At 43.1% G+C, this 17,293-nt stretch overlaps 4 protein-coding genes across 4 annotated transcripts; 2 read left to right on the top strand and 2 right to left on the bottom strand.

Annotated features, from left to right (window-relative positions):
* Positions 1-2,882: 2,882 nt before the first annotated feature.
* Positions 2,883-4,446, bottom strand: PAAG_03943 (endothiapepsin; the record flags this gene model as incomplete). The annotated part of the gene is made up of 3 exons (XM_002794304.1): positions 2,883-3,010; positions 3,180-3,946; positions 4,061-4,446. 3 exons carry the CDS (start codon positions 4,444-4,446, stop codon positions 2,883-2,885), a joined length of 1,281 nt encoding a protein of 426 aa, XP_002794350.1.
* Positions 4,447-7,149: 2,703 nt separating this feature from the next.
* Positions 7,150-8,261, bottom strand: PAAG_03944 (cytosolic Fe-S cluster assembling factor NBP35; the record flags this gene model as incomplete). The annotated part of the gene is made up of 2 exons (XM_002794305.2): positions 7,150-8,096; positions 8,180-8,261. The coding sequence occupies 2 exons, from the start codon at positions 8,259-8,261 to the stop codon at positions 7,150-7,152; spliced, it is 1,029 nt and encodes a 342-aa protein (XP_002794351.1).
* A 2,115-nt stretch (positions 8,262-10,376) lies between these two features.
* PAAG_03945 (phosphatidylethanolamine N-methyltransferase) lies at positions 10,377-13,768 on the top strand (the record flags this gene model as incomplete). Its single annotated transcript, XM_002794306.2, has 4 exons — positions 10,377-10,569; positions 10,817-13,409; positions 13,522-13,612; positions 13,706-13,768. The coding sequence occupies 4 exons, from the start codon at positions 10,377-10,379 to the stop codon at positions 13,766-13,768; spliced, it is 2,940 nt and encodes a 979-aa protein (XP_002794352.2).
* A 2,402-nt stretch (positions 13,769-16,170) lies between these two features.
* Positions 16,171-17,281, top strand: PAAG_03946 (3' exoribonuclease family protein; the record flags this gene model as incomplete). Its single annotated transcript, XM_002794307.2, has 2 exons — positions 16,171-16,318; positions 16,377-17,281. 2 exons carry the CDS (start codon positions 16,171-16,173, stop codon positions 17,279-17,281), a joined length of 1,053 nt encoding a protein of 350 aa, XP_002794353.1.
* Positions 17,282-17,293: the final 12 nt, after the last annotated feature.

The following is a 17,293-nucleotide window of genomic DNA, read 5'->3' on the forward strand; positions in this document are numbered from 1 at the left end:
AAGTCATTATCAATATCAGAATATGCATAATAGTATATTGCAATAAACTTTATGAATGTGCTGAAAAGTAAAACAGATTATAACATCATTTTAATTATACTATACTGGCTAAGTAAGAAGATAATCTTCATTTTAATTACTTAGAGAGTTATAGTCTAAGAGCTGATCTGACTATTCATTCAATTCTACTATTCATATAATGAGATATTTGACTCAATTGTCTCTGACTGAGGCTCTCAGTTTATATAAAGCTTTTGAAATAAGTTTACACAGATTCTGAATATAAAACTGAAACTCTCAACAGCACATCATATATAAACTGATGAATAGACAAAAGTGGTGAATCAATATATTGTCATCTGTTTACACCTCTATATTAGTTACTATCAAGATAACTGAGATGAATGACTACTCATTATAGATCACATCTTCACAGCTATCTTAAATGCTTTCACAGAAATCTTTCTCTTCCTCACAGTAAATGAATATAAACTCTGAATATCATTTGACTGATAATTATTGATGAAGAAATTGAACATGAATAAGAAAAGAAATTAAGAAGCAGCAAGGAGCTTTATTCATCAAATGAGAGAGATCTGAAATCAGACAAGTAAAGATATAAGAACAGCACAGAAACAGATAAAGAGACAGACTGATAAGTATTATTAAAAGTCTGACTTTATAGTAGAAGATTTTGTTTATCTAATATTGAAATCATATAAGATGAATTGATTAAATCATAACCTGACAGAGCAAAATGTCAGCTTCTTTAGAATTTTAGAAAAGATGAGCAATGTCTACAAACTGAATCTCTCTGCAATAATAAAGATTTATTCAATCTTCTTTTCAGACAAACTATATAAAAACTTCAAATATTCTCTATTTGATCAAACTGTCAGATCATCAGACTCAATTGAAATATACAGTGAGAATGAATGAGAAATAGATTGTATACTGACCAGTCAAATAAGCTGGAGCAAGCTGCAGTATCAGATGTGTTGAAAGAGATTTGATGAAAATTCTTTATAATATTTTACTCACAACTTTAATAGATTATTATATATAATATAGGATTTCCATGAGGCCAACTCTGCTAAAGCCAGATCACTGAAATGCCTAGATGAATGAGTAAGAACATGAGAGACAGGCAGCTATCTGAAAGATGAAGACAATGATGATTTTCCAGCATGTGGGCATGTCTGTTTCTAGATCAAAAGGTGATAAGGTGATATTAGGCTTAGCACCAGGGCTAGGTTTATCTCCATCACATGACCACACTCCACATGTAATCTAGTGGATCAGTTGTGATTCAGTCATGTGATCACATGAGCTGTTTATAATCTGAGCAGACTCTGACATCACTTTTTCTTAGAATTTCATTACATAGCAGTTAGCAATGCAGAGAATTTCCTTCTTATGCAGCTCACATTCACTCCTTAACAAAAATGATTGAATATTTTAAATGTCTTTTACTAAGTATAGAATTATATATTGAAATATTTACAACTTTGATAAGATTAAATTTACAATATAACTTTGTAAAACTATAACATTATTTTCAGTTGTTAATACTATTATCAGCTGAAGCTTTTATAGCTTGAAAATCATTAATAAATTACTATTATTGAATATATCAATATATCTAACTGAGCTCTTTATACATTATTTTTTAAAGTTAAAATATATGATAAGTTTATTGGTAGATTTTTAAGTAATTGAAGATTTTATATTAATATTGACGATTGAACTATAAATAAATTAAACTTAATTGACTTATAAAAATCTTTATTTTAATTGTTAATCAATAAATACAAAGTATTAAAATTCTATATATATTGAATAGTTATAATAAAATTATCTTATATATAAATTTGATAACTTGTATGATTAAAATAATAATTTTTATTCTATATTGATATACTCTTTATTTTTTTCTTTCTCAGTCTTTAAATATGAGTATTTTTACAATACTAAAGTAAGCTTATAATTAACTTGTGTAAATTTTAATTTGGGTTCTGGCACACTTGGGTGTCCTGCTTGCTTTTAGATTACATTAGTTAATTAATTAGTTATAATTTCTTAACTTCTTAAAAAATGAGATGAAAATCTGATTTGCAAACTGAGCTATTCAGAAGCTCAAATAGTTTAATAATAAAAAAATAAAATAAAATAAAGGTGAAATTTAATTAGTTGGAAATTTTGCTTTAACTGTTGTTTAGGTTGGATCTTCCCCTAAAAGTGCCTACGGGGAGGACATATAAGCCACCCGAGAGATCACCAAGTGTGGCGTTAGCGGGGCCCAAGGTAAGATAATCATTCGCACTTCGACATCGCAGTCCATGATACTTCAATCCTAGGGGAAAATATTTCTTTATGTACTCTCCAGTACAGAACTGAAATCTTAAAATGAATTACCTAAATTTCCTTTTGAGGTTAACAGAAATGACAGAAAACAGAGCCGCATAAACGTCCTAGATCATGGCTACGAAGGTAGGCATGGACAGTACATAAAACAAGCAAGAACGACAAAACGAAAACAGGCCTCAGAGGATCCTTGTAGCTTTTTTTACCGCTCTGTTCTCTCCTTCTGCCCATCTTCAGTGACCTAACCGCATACAGCAAACAGTGTATCAATCGGTACTGAACGAAGGACCAGGAGAACAAGGTCGGGGTGGAAAAAGAAGTGGCAGCGATACTATGTAAGATATAGACAGGAGATCTGCAGAGTATCTTTCTTCATCTGTAGTAGGGAGGGGGATAATATATATGTACTGTATGTATATAAAGGGGTATATATGTGGTGTACGCAATTCAACGTCCCTCATGTCCTTGTCGAAATGGTACATTTAACGCATGAAAAATATGAAATGAATGTTAGGTATCTAAGCGTGCGCTGCCATTCGAAGCTTTGGTCCTCGGAGATCGAACGCAACGAAGATCGCTTTGAAGAATACGTCTCCCCAGATCTGGAGGCGAGCGCCTTTATTGGATTGGATGCCTCCGAAACAGACTGAATGTATAAATAAAAACAATTCTGTTAGTAAAACTATCATAGGTAATGGATGTCACATTGCATAAAGGTATAAGAAGAATAGGCCGTGAACAATGGGATGCTCCAAATCCATAATAGAAATGAGAGTCCACCATAACCAGAATGAAAAGAGTGATGACAAACTTACGCTCATTTCCGTTAGAATCATGCCCCGTCGAAGAAAATGTTATCAAGCTGCCTGGTATTCTTGCTAGATGCGTATCCCCTATGGATACTAAGAGATCCGGAAGCTCCGTGCCACAGGGGAATATAAACCCCCCAGCAGCAGCAGAGAGCTGTGCCCCAGGAACCTTGGAGTAATAAGCTTCTACAATCTCCCCATTGACCAACATCAGCGACGTGCCCGTATCAGCGATTGCAGTACGCACCCCACGCGAGACGGTCCTAACGGAGGTATCGTCGCCCACCATAAACATGCTCGATTTGATTTCCCAATGACCCCGCGAGTTGTCCACAGGGATATCAACCATATCACCGACGAATTTGGCAGGATCGACTATGCCAAATTCATAGCTGCCGGGTGCTTGGGATTTTAATTGAGCGGTGAAGACAGGTTCTTGCAAGTCAGAGGCGATATTCTCAAAAAAAGTTGTCTGTGGTTCCGGACGCATAGTGTTGATGGTAGTAAATGCTAAACCAACGAGACCGTCGGAGCCTTCATCCCTAATAAATGAATCTGAGATCTCATTCGGGAGTCCAAAAGCTTGCTTTTGGACTGTCGCACCGCCAATGTCGATTGTGTCCATTCCGACATTGCCCCGTGCAAAGGAGGAGTCTCCATAGGTGATGTTGAAGGTTGTGCTTTGGAGTAGCTCGAACGTACGAGACCGTGAGGGATCAAACACTGAGTGGCCCTCAGATATGCTTGAGTCCAATTGCGTGTTAAATACCCATCTGTAAAATTAAAAAAAAGGGGGGAAAAAAGTTAGTTTATTGCACCGTATAGCACAAGCTCATGTCTCCATACCTGCCCATATACATTCCTGTTAGGTCATAGTATATACATACGTGTCCGACGATCCAGTGTCAAAGTTCATCACAAACTTCTGACCGCCAATGGTCACAGGAGACAGATACTGTACATCGTTCTGCGTGGGAATATTGGTAACAGCACCATTTTCATCAGGTTCTTTTGCCTTGTTTACCGCTTGACGATCTACAGAAGTTGCGAACTCGTTGACGTCCAGAGCTCCAAAGTCAATGTCGGAGGGGATGATGCCATACTTGGAGTACGCTTTTTTGATTGCAGCCAGGCCGTTAGGGACATAGTCCCCACGGCGAATAAGATCGACTTTGAAGGTTCGTTTTCTCAGACGCGAGGGTTGCGAGGGCGCCCCCAGGACCGAGGGGCCCAGAAGGAGGAACAGGTATAGTAAAACCTGTATCAAATACATCTTGCCGAATTTCTACCTGAAGGCTGGTTTCGACACAGAAAATGGAGGAGGAAGAAAAGAAGCTAGTCAAAACAAGACAAAAAATATATATATATAAAAAAAATAAAATAAAAAATTAAGTGAGGGAGGGGTGTTAGGGGTTAGGAGTTACAGGAATCGATGATAATGAAGGAGAGTGTAAACCGTGTCCAGACACGCGAAAGGTGAAAAGGAATGACAAGCACACAAACACCCCCCCCAAAGCAGTGGTGTATATGTGTATAAATATATCTTAAAAAGGAGAGAGACTATGCAAAAGAAACGAATAGTAATGAGGTCAATATAGTGAAGACTATGACTCCGTAAGATCCATTTTCAAAGGGAATGAGAGAATGAGCAGGTTGAAGAAGTTGAAGAGGTTTGGGGGTGAGAGAGGGGAGCGGAAGGGTGTCGAAGACAACAAGAACAACCTCTCAGATAACCAGAGAATGTGTGATAAAGAAAGAAACCAGAAATGCAAGGGAAACAAGGAGACTCCAGTCTCAATACAACAATAAACTTGATCACAAAAGACAAGCAAAGAAAGAACAGAGTTTAACAGTGGAATTTTATCGCTTGCTTCCAGAGCAGGAGATATATCACACTGCCAACTTGTTGCAGAAGGAGATCAGCTCCGACAGCAAAATGAAACCTTGGAACAAGATTACAGATGACAGTGGAAAGATTCACTTCCTTCCACGAGGAAGATCCCCCCCCTCTAATATCCGACCAGGAGAGGATCTGCCAGCTCTCCGCTGCGTAATCTGAGCCCCACTTATTGCATTTGCCAGCCGCCCATGTTGAGATCTGACACCATGCTAACCAGGGCGCGCTTGGCGGAGTCCCGAAGGGGAGGGGGTCTGATTGAGGGAAATAACTACATCTGGTATGGGCGGCATCGAGTCATTGATTGGATAACTATGACATCCCGCTCTTGGTTTCTTCATCTGTTCATCATCAAGGGCAGTGAGTATTTGAGCCACTCAGGCGCAAGGAGAGTGCCAGGCAAACTTCCAAGGGACATTAGATTTCAAGAACCACCAAACAGATGTTTTCCTGGCCGAGTTGGCTTGGTTGCCGCGTCGTGTTCCAGGTTCGTCTCGTTTATCATATTTAGTTTCTGTCAAAGGTGGAACTCCGAGCCTTGGTGCCTGGAGCCAGAAAGCGAAGAGCGCGCCCAGAATCCCACCTGGATCACATTCAACATGTTAACCAGCCGAAGTTGAAATTTGCGTTTTAAGTTTTCCCCGTGGAACGCCATCGTCATTTTTAAGATAATGCGCTGTTAGCTTCCAATAAGCACGTCAAAGACGGGTGCTGCTGGACGGGATGAAACAACCAGGGCGTGTCTCAGCCCAACTCACTCAAAATGTCCCTGCTTTGTCTTGATGCGCTGATTCGCCAGACCGTGATGTTTCAAGTGCTGGCGGTTTCGGAAGCAGAACGAACTGCTACCAACAGTGTGAGTCTATGATGACTATGATAAAAAGAGAGTTCAAGTTCACAGCTTTCAATTGCCAGCTTTCTTCATTCAGGTAACTATGTTGTTTATTTGCTTGGAGGATGTTAACTAAACTACGTAGCCGCCGCATTCATTCCAAGGTTTTGATCTCAATATTAGATATCCCAATGGAAATGATGGATCTCTTTTCATTTTTTAAATCCATTACAAGCAAACGCTGTTACATTGTCTGTGACATCTCATAGCTACGTTGATATCCATATCTGCTAGCAACAAAACACCTCGGATTTCAAAATTTCTATCTTCAACTACTTCGGTTGACACTCGCTGGTCGCCATAATAGAACCCCAGGATATAAGTTGTCTATTTATGTTGTTTTATGTCGTCCTCGGGATTGCCACAACAATAGCGACTTTGCCATAAATGTACTACACATTCCCATACATTCGTCAGCGCGTACTGATTCAACAGACTATCCACTTACATACAGCATATGAACATAGCTATCGGGCGCGTTTTGTTTCTGAGAAATTATCTCTTCCAAATCATTATGATTCTGATGTTGAATGGGTTACATAGCTGTAGGAGATGCAGTGAAAACGCATATCGTTAATGCGTCCCGGCCCCGTTGCCACATAAGGATTTCAATGGATGATGAGACTTCGCGAGGGATTGTTCTTGCTGCCGCAATCATGGAGCACTGGAGAAGAATAGGATGACGGGACAACATGATAACTAATTGGGAAGCATTATTAATTTTCATGCTTTATTTAAAACCAATGAGTTGCTCTCTTCGGCGCTAATGGACTACAGGTTGCCATATTTTGGTGCCAGCGGAGCTAGGTGAAATACATCTGTTCCGCCTGCTTCATGATAAATATGACCTTGCATTTCCTTACATTGCTATCGATCCGATAATGTAGATTGGTGGGATGCAAAGAGCAGGTTTATTTCAATAAAATTAGTATTTTTGTCTTTCAGGACATAGGATATCTGCATCATCATATGTTCGTTTCAATCATCATATAATACATAAAATAAAAGTGGCGAGAATATCCATCTACTCCCACGAGTGATCGTAAAAATATTGGAAAAAGAATCCGAACGCCAGCCCTGGAGGCTTTTATGTCGATGTCCAAAACGCCCACACCAATGCCTTACATCTTATCCAAAAGTAAAATTATCGAGGTTTCTTGAAAGAGACGGGATGAATATATGGAGCCCTAGCTCCACTCAACATTAGGAAGAACCTCATCTGGATCCTCCCCAACCAGCTTCACGATGCCTCTCACCACCCCTCTCAAGGCAGCAGATGCAGGACTATCGGGAAAGTTATCCATGAAGCTTTCCCCATAGTCGCAGGCCATACCCACCCTAGGGTCCAGCGGCACAGCGCCCAAGAATGGAATGCCCATTTCCTTCGCCAACCTCCCGCCACCACCAGTCGTTGCACGGAAAATCTGAGACTCATGCGTGCACTTCGGACAGACAAAGCCAGACATATTCTCCACGAGTCCCAATATCCGAATCCCCGCCTTCCGGCAAAAATCAATCTCTTTCCTGACATCCAACAACGACATTTCCTGCGGCGTCGTAACGACCACCGCCCCATCAACGCCCGATTCCTTCAGAAACGAATTCACCGAAAGATGCTCATCAGACGTACCCGGCGGCGTATCAACGATTAAATAATCCAACTCGCCCCATTCAACATCTTTCAAAAACTGCTTTATCAACCCATTCTTCTTCGGGCCGCGCCAGATGACCGCATCATCTCGGTTGGGTAACATGAACTGCACGCTCATCGCAGATAGATTATCCGACACCCACACGGGACTCCAGCCCGCGTTGCTAACATGGATCGTCTCAGCCTCGACACCCATCATCTTCGGTATGGAAGGGCCGCAGATATCCGTGTCCATGATGCCGACAGTTGAGTCGGGATTGGAGGCGAACGCCTGTGCGAGGAGGGTGGAGAAGGTCGACTTCCCCACGCCACCTTTGCCGGAGAGGACAAGGATTTTGTGTCGTATCGAGGCTAGGCGGGCGGTTATGACGGGGATGTCGGGATCGGGGCCCTTGGGGGCAGAGGCGCAGATGGTTTGGTTTGGGCAGCCGGCGCAGGCATCGCCTTTGCCTGCTTGTTCGGATTCGGGACCGGGACAGTTCTCTGGAATGAGACAAGAGTTGTCAGGGTGGATATGCAACGTATGTTTTTCAACGTCAAATGAAATCTGCGGTCCTTGAACATACCTGGTTCGGGAGCGACGAGCTTGGGAATGGCTGTGGATGATGCATGGAGGACTGGAGTTGGCTCCTCCAGTAATAGAGCCATATTAACCGTAAGGTGAACCAACAACTTCCGCGGGGTTAACTATCTGGAGGGTCTAATAGGAATTTCAACCTTGATGGGATTTTAATTTTGGCTTTTATTTTAATGTTTACACAGCGCCATATTCCCGATCCGATGACGATATAATTTTTTTGTTGGTGGCGGATCGATATCTGGTAGGGCACGGGGGGAGGTTGTATTATTAATACAAGTGGCATGTCCCGTGAATGGAAATAGCCGAGGTCTGCGTGTTGAACTACGGTAACTGTGGTAACTAACCTAAGTTAGTTAGTTTAGTTTAAGTTAGTTAACTAATGAAACTTGTGCTTAGTCAGATGTACGACAATGTAGCCAACCAGCTCTGGAGGAAAACAAAGCATTACCGCTGCATCATGAACAACCTGCCGTCTAGGGTATGCAGTGAGAGGGACTGAGATGCTATAAAAGAACTCATCGCTCAAAAGGGGATTCGGTTGTCCATTGAGAACCCACATGCAGTTGCCAACATTTTTTCTCGAAGGGTCATTTTTAGGCGTGGTAACTATATATCACGGAGCTTCAACGGTGACAATTGACAGGAGGATATTCGCCATCAGCCTGTTGTAAAAGTCCACCAGACAAAACCACTCCCCTTTCCTATATTGATCCAATTGGCCGCTGAACCGGTTTCTCCACTACGCGGGTGACCTGAAAACAATTCATGCCATGACCTCCGCTATCTGTGGCAATCAGTATTTCTCATCAATGGGAACCTCGCAGCCTTCTGCCTGCCCATCCCTGGCGAGATAATCCTCGAGATATCCCAAGAGTTCCCGGGCCAGAGCAAAAGCTGCGGCAGCAACTCTTATGGAACCTAATCCTGAAACCTTGGCCAGGGCTGTAGCGTTCAGGACAGGGAAACATGCAGAGCTAATTCGTAGTTTGGGTCAGGATCAAACAGAATATACGTGTGCTCGAATACCAGTTTTAAAATTCTGTGGATACGTGTGCTCGAATACCAGTTTTAAAACTCTGTGGATAGGAGAGAAAAACACTGCGAGATCAGGACAAGACAGGAATGACGTTGTTCGAATTGTTGAAGCCCTTTGGAGACCTTTCACATGCTTGACTGCAACGCAGAGAAGAGGCCTTTGCTTTTTTTGTGTTCGGCGCTGTAGCACTAAACTAACTGGCCCGCCCTTAAACCGAGTCAGTCACGTAGTTAGTTAACTTAGTTACTTCGTAGCTCAACCAGTTTCAACTAACGACCACCCCAACCAACGGAAGTGTGACTCCAGGGAGCTTCATTGGAATGACCATGTGCGGTGTGGTAACTATCAGTGCACTCGGATGGATAGCCGAAAACCCACAACATCCATTGCATCCATGAATAAAATTGAACTTTTATTTTCTTTGGAGATTCTATGAAAACTAATTAGTCAATGGGCGAGCTTTTGACTTGCGATGCTCAATGCTTCCTTCCAGCATCACTTAATGATAAGTACCCCTGAGGAGGAGACCGCAACATAGATTTTAACTCCCCGCGAAATGGATGTTCGCACAACCAAAAGTAAAAGTTGAGCGGAACAACCGACGTCATTCTAAGAAGCCTCGAGCAATGATTCGCCCCTCTATCTTAGCCCGCTTCTTGTGCCTCTGCATCTCCCAACACTAAGAGACAAAACGTTGCGCAAAAATCTGGTTTGAGCTGTCGAATAGGGAACACTGGAACTGCGGTGACACCAGGAACATCCCCATCCATGGATGGATGGTAGGGATACTTTATCATCTGATTTTCCTCGCCAGAATAGAGACTCTTGAGGTTTGTTCTGTTCATTGCTATAGTTTCTGGTTTGCTGCTGGTGGTTTGGAGTTCTCCAGCCATGACTAGCTAACTCTAAAGTTAGTTAACTAATTAATTATTAAACGGTTGGGGGGGGGGGGGGGGGAACCTTGAAATAACTATTAGTTGTTTAACTCAGAACCTTCAAAAAGAGTTGAATCCTCACCTTTTCTCCCCCCGGGCCCGAAACAATCCGATCTCTCCGATCTCAACTCTTCTCAGTCAATTCAACTTGACATAATCTCCGGCTTCTCGCGCTTCTGCATTGACCGCACCGACAGTCTTCCGCTTTAACTATGAGTGGTCCGGCGTCGTCAACCGGATTCCACATCCACGCAGAGGGGCTTCATGAACGGAACGTACAGCCATCAAAACCTACCAGTGATGGAGGTGTGGCCCCCAAGGCCCTGGATGATAAGTCACGGGTAGAAGAAGATGAGAGGACCGATTCGGAAAAGAAGACCTTTGGAAGAACTCCAGGCGGCACAAGTAAGCTCTCGATTCCACTCCCCGGAGAAGGATGATTATGGCTAGGTGTCGGGAAGGTATAAAAGGCTTCTCTAGTCCAGATTTTGCTCTTGCATCAATGAAATTTAGCATGAGCATTCAGACTTCTCTCAATAGGACGGGTGGCTGTCTCGATTTATATTTACTGCGCGAATAGAATCTTCCCGCCAATATCAACCTCCAGTTTAAAGTAAGGATTTGCTAATGCTATAATGACATCAAAATCCAGTCTTTACCGTTCCGCCAACCCGTGATATGGTCTCGCAGCTCCTTTCACCCTCAGAGCCAAAGAACTTGTCTGATATCTTCGTCCTCGCCATTATAAGTTGTCATATCTTCCTCCTCCGGTTTCTTCCATCATCATTCAGGGTCGCTGCCTTTGCTATCATTTTCCTGTTCTGGCGTGCCGCGTACAACATCGGAATAGGATGGCTTCTACACATGCAGTCGAACGGCCGGACCTTGGTCTGTTGGGCCAAAAAATCAAACATCTTCGTGAATCCGTCAACCGGACGGAACCCTCATCCCGTATTATACAACCTGCTTAAATGGGAACTGGAGACAAAAATCCCGGAGCAGTATTCTTTCGAGGACGCCCCAACGGAATACAACACCTGGCTTGTGTTTCGACGAGTTGTTGATCTTATCCTCATGTGCGACTTTACCTCGTACTGCCTATTCGCAATTGCCTGCGGTGGTCGTCCCGCTGGGGAAGGTTTCATCATGCTGGCTTTGAGATGGATTACTGGGATGAGCTTAGTACTTTTTAACCTCTGGGTCAAACTGGACGCCCATCGGGTAGTTAAGGATTTCGCATGGTACTGGGGGGATTTCTTTTATCTCATCGACCAGGACCTTACTTTCGACGGTGTTTTTGAGATGGCACCCCATCCAATGTATTCCGTTGGCTATGCGGGATATTACGGTATCTCTTTGATGGCAGCTAGCTACAAGCTGCTTTTTATTTCCATTCTAGCACATGCCGCCCAATTTGCGTTCTTGGTTCTGGTTGAAAACCCCCATATCGAGAAAACTTACAATGCTCCTCCACCTCGGAAAAGAGTCGCGGTCGACACAGATAATGTTAAACCACAAGACGACGACGTTTCTCAGGACTCCTCGGTCATCAATGACAACGAATACTCGGGAAAAGCGGTGGCTACCTTAGAGCCTTCGTCGATGCATAACCTTCTAGGTCCTCACAACTTCGACCTGTACCGCATTACGGACTCTTCTGTGCTTTTGATCCAAATACTTTTCTCCGCTCTGGCTATTCTTACCCCATCAACACCAGTCTATCAATTTTTCTTCGTCCTGAATGCTGCTCTTTGGAGGGTTTGGTACTCCGTGGGTATTGGCTACATACTCAACCGCCAATCGCACTGCAAGATGTGGACGAGACACTTTGTGAAGTACGGAGAAAGCAATCAAGAAGCCTGGCAACAATGGAAAGGCACATATCATCTTAGCATGACCATGACCTACGCGAGCTTTATTGCCGCTACTTGGAAGATGTACTCCTTCCCACAAGATTGGGGCTACGGCCTAGTGCTCCTGAGGCATATTCTAGGTGCAAGTTTGATTGCACTTCAGATTTGGACATCTGCCAGTATCTACGAATCACTTGGGGAGTTTGGATGGTTTTTCGGAGACTTCTTCTTTGACCAGTCACCAAAACTCACATATAGTGGAATTTATCGGTATCTGAACAATCCTGAGCGCGTTCTAGGTTTGGCAGGTGTTTGGGGAGCGGTTCTAATCACCAGTACCAAGTCAGTTATTTCCCTAGCATTGCTGAGCCATACATTAACTATTGCATTTATCCAACTGGTCGAACGTCCACATATGCAGAAGCTTTACGGTCAAAGTCTAAGGCGAGATGCGGGTCTTGTTAGAAGCCTAAAGCGTTCCTTGCCACCTTCCCTGAAGCAATTCCATGGAAGCGTAGACAAAATACTCGATGACTCGATTGAATTCATTGAAGAGTTCATAGAAGCCGCTCGACCTAAGCTCGCCGCTGGTGTCAAGACCTTCGTCAAAGATACCTCCGCCTTGTTCCAGAAGTACCCTGCACGAATCACCATATCTCGTCTGGAACCAGATCTTGCTGGTTACGATCAAAAGGATTATTCCATTTCCCTGGAAGGAACACAATCTTCCGAGCCGGCACAATTTGAAAGAGCTAGTGATAAGGAGGGTGAAAAGGCAAGATCCATGCCAGACAGGAGGGGTGAACAGGTGAACCTTATGTTCGAATATGGCGCCCCCATCAAAGTCAAATGGACCGCCCCGCTGAATCATAGCAAGAAAGACTGGATTGGCCTCTACATGGTCACTGATAATACATCGCGGGAGATCACACGGATTTCTTCCCAAGGTCGATGGATCGGTACTAACAAGGCTTCTTTTGACTCTTTGACATGTGAGCAAGGGTTAATCTCAAGCGACATTGTTATCAATAAGTTCCGAGAGGATGGCGAGCCAAAGGACGTTGCATCTGGGGAAATGGTCTTCTCGGGAGATAAACTCTGGTGGACGCAAGGCGTCTTCGAATTTAGGTACCACCACAACGGAAAACATAATGTCATGGCAGTCTCGCGCCCCTTTGAGATCCGCATTGGCAGATTTGATGACGATGCAATCTATGGCGACAGATACGGGCTTGTCAGGGCTGCCATCGAATCCGCTTTGCTTCCTGTGGTCCAAAACTGCTTTGACAGGGACCCCGACATTGCACCGCAAACTGTCGAAGAACAGTATGGCAGCCTAGTTGACAGGAATGGGAAATACTCAAGGAGAGTGGTATTTGCCGTACATCAAATGTAAGTTAACTTCTTATTCTGGAATTCATAGCTTGTATAAACAGCATTTCAAAATTTGAGTCAAGTTGCAAGCTTGTTTCTTTATATTTTTACTGATGTTACTCTTTTTTAGGTTCGGCATCGAATTTGCTCCCGAGGTCGTCCGTGCTGATGGAAATGTCCGCAATCTGGCATGGCGGATATGCAATGCCAAAAAGGTTTTAGTATGTATAACGGAGATTTACCATCCGCTCAGTGGTTGCTGCATTTCCCCACGCTTAACTTTCGTAATGACTGACATTATATCCACAATTCAGGCACCGTACAGCATGTCACGTACAAACGGAGCCACAACCCCCACAGCAGAACATGAAAGTTAAACCCCACCCCCATACAAACGATAATAACGATGACTACGATGATTTGAAAATTTCTTTCACCTTTACCTACCGCACATACCGATATATCTGCATATCTCCAAGGGTCCGTTGCTCTAGGTGATAGTTCAACCCAGAACGTCAAGATTCGAAAGAAATCAAAGCGATGATATGAGGAAACTGAATCAGGAATTGAGAAAATAGAAGGGAGGATAGAATCCCTTGCGTTCGTATATATATATATACATAAACCATTGGCGGAAAGCGTATGCTTTGTTCTTTCTTCGATTCTATTTTCACAGCATATTGTATATATCTTTTTCCGACGACCATGGACTTTTCTCCGCTGTGATGGAACTTTTCCACATGCATACGTCTCGTTTTTCTACTATCCATTTTCCCTATTGAGCGTATGCATCTGCCCAACCACCCGTCAGTTAATCCATCTCCGCTGTTTTTTGAGAGTTCCTACCACCTGGCTTTGCACAACATTTTGACTATCAGATGCAATCTTGGAAAGATTAGCAACAGCAGTACATCATGACGAAAGCTGAAAAGAGGTTGGAGAGGAGAATTCTTGAAAGGAGATTTATCAGGCATCCTGTAGAAAATAGGAGGAATTACTCATTATAAAACTACTGACGGTGTATATCTTTACATCCATAGATTACAATCCATATAGACCCGAGAAATAAAATTGCATTACGAGTTGATGCTTGCTTTCGAAAACTAACAAGGAATATAACATTAAAAGTTATTCAGCGTAGATTGATAAACTAAAAGCGTGTCAAGGCTGTGTGGCAAGTAGATCTATCTAACAAGCTCCGAGTGGCCTGTTAAATTATTTTGCAGTTTGAAACATTATGTGGAAGTGAAACCGCATGAGCTCTGATCAATAAAACTGGACTTACTACAACCTAAAATCAAGTTAGATAGGTATTCTTCCAACAAGAGGGTCGACAACCCAGGACATCCCCAAGATTGAACGTCACTTGGATACGTTCAACGGTATACAAGAACAAACATGAAGATATGATAGGGGCATGAAAAGGTCATTGGGATATTTTACTGTATTCAGCAAAGCCATGAACTCATCCCCTTCCCCCATCCAGACACCATCCCCAAAAGCAACAGCCCAAGACGAACCGCTACCCAAGAGATGATGGGACGAGTAAAATAAGAAAAAACAAGGCTGAGCGCAAGGGGGTTTATCAAGGCACCCCGCTTAACCTCCTCGATAACACCAGCATCTCCACAACCTATCATCCCCTTCTTTCTGAACTTATGCTGAACAGCTCCAGTCGTAGACAAGAGAAGCCAACGTAAATGAGAAAGGAAAGGTCCGGTATAGGGGAGAGTGGGGGATCGAAAGAGAAACTCGTTTTCTTATTGAAAGAAGGGCGCTCCGTGAGGAGACTCGTGGAATGGATTGACTTGTTGTCATCATGATGATTGGTCTTGGGTAGGGACTCGGTGTTGGGAGCAAGTGATATAACTAATTGGCAATGCTTACATCAGTGGTGAGCTATGCGGAGCACGGTGGGGTAATTCTATGTTAGATTATTTATCATATCCTCTTGCTAATTGGGAATAGAGAAAACTATTTCAGACCAAAGTTGGTTAGTTGAGTTCGTGAAAACTTCATGTTGAAAATTTGGCAGAATGAGAATTTGGATCAGGATCGTTATTTTTGGTATAATAGATTTTTCTTCAATAATTTTGCAGAAGCAGAACTGAATGAAGGTTTCTCATCATGGTACAAAGTAGGGAATGGAAGAGGATGGGAGTAAAGCCGAACCATTTTTAATATCTATCCTTGAAAATAATACCGTACCGGCCACGTTGACTTGAGAAACGCTGAATGAAAATGATTTCTAATATAGCTATGCTGTTAGCTATATCCATAAAGCAGAATATAGCAAGGGTCAAGTAATGCAAGGAAGGTTCAGATGGTAGTGCATGTTGTTCAATTCGCTCACGGAAGAATCTCGAACAGATTTTTGGTAGGTTTTCCTCATGAAGGTAATAAAATACGGGGATAAAAGTTGAGGAGAAGAAACTTGCCGTAAAATCCTTGTACTTCTTGCTACATAGTTTGCTTTTCTTGTCCTGCTTCCTCTGTTACGAAGATAGCTTGTGGTGATGTAGTTGGTGGTTGTAGTAGTTGAAGCATAATGAAAAAGAAGTAACATATATAACCTTGGAAAAATATGGATAAGCGAAGGGTGACGGCAAAACGTTGTTCCGCTAAGGAGCCAAACAGTGCAAACAACTAACTTTGAAGCTATGGATTTTTTGATGCGAGAGACACTGGTGATAAATCATGAAGTTCAGCAGAGTTGCTTATTGCTTTTCATTGGGCGCTTTTCCTTGTTTCTGTTGATTTCATTATTGGGTAATGTATAATGGCCGATAGAAGACGTATAAACGGACCGTCTGGAGACACACGACCACCAGTGTTTGCGTCATCGCTCCTCGCTTCCGACAACCGACGCTCCATAGCGCTCGAACGCCCTATCCGTTCTAGAAAGCCAGATGAGCTGAGAAAAATATGTTGGTTACAATATGTAGCATGTGATACAAGAGATTTTGTACTAATGTGTGTGAATAGTTCTGAAAACTGGTCTAATCCCATCCGCCTCCGGTTCCGCATATCTTGAATTCCAGACCTCCACAATCCTTCCCCGATCAAAATTGAAAACCCTCATTCCCCCCTCCTCATCTCTAAAACTCACCTGTACCGTTCATGGCCCAAAGCCTCTTCCTCGTTCCGCCCCATTCTCCCCTAATCTTCTTCTTTCTACACACGTAAAATTTGCTCCGTTCGCCACCAGGCGAAGAAGGAGTTACATACGTGATGTTAACGAGAGGGATCTTGGTGTTCACCTCGAGACGGCTCTAAAGGGAGTTATCATAGGCGAAAGGTGGCCAAAAAGTGGGCTCGATATCACGGTGACGATATTAGAGGGGGAAGACGACCGATGGTGGGGTGATGCTTTATCCTCCAGTCCATTCGGCGGGATAGATGGATGGGGCTTGATGAATGTTCTTGCCGGCTGTATTACTGTTGCTTCAGCAGCAATTGTTGATGCCCGGATTGATTGCGTGGATCTCATTACTGGTGGAGTTGCTGCTTTTGTTGAAAATCCACACATCGAAGTTTCTGGAGAACCAGAAGAGACAAACGAAAAGGGTCGCGATCGACGATTAGTCCTAGATCCAGATCCGTCCGAACACCGGGGAATCGCAGCTGCCTGTGTCGTGGGATATATGCCATCCCGCGACGAGATTACGGAACTATGGCTCAAGGGAGATACTTCGGATTTTCACGGCGGATCGCAAAAGGGATCTCTCAGCCACGAAGCTTTGATAGATGGAGCTGTTAATGCCGCTCGAGGGACACAAGCCGTCCTTATGGAAGCTTCCAGAGAATCAGCAGAGCGTTTTGCTATGCACGCAGGAAAGGAATTAGCTCCCTCCACAGCAAATACGGAAGGTCTTGAAATACAAATATAAAATGGATCTGGA

The sequence above is a fragment of the Paracoccidioides lutzii genome (assembly GCF_000150705.2).
Source record: "Paracoccidioides lutzii Pb01 unplaced genomic scaffold supercont2.9, whole genome shotgun sequence".
In the NCBI taxonomy this organism is placed as follows: Eukaryota; Fungi; Ascomycota; class Eurotiomycetes; order Onygenales; family Ajellomycetaceae; genus Paracoccidioides; species Paracoccidioides lutzii.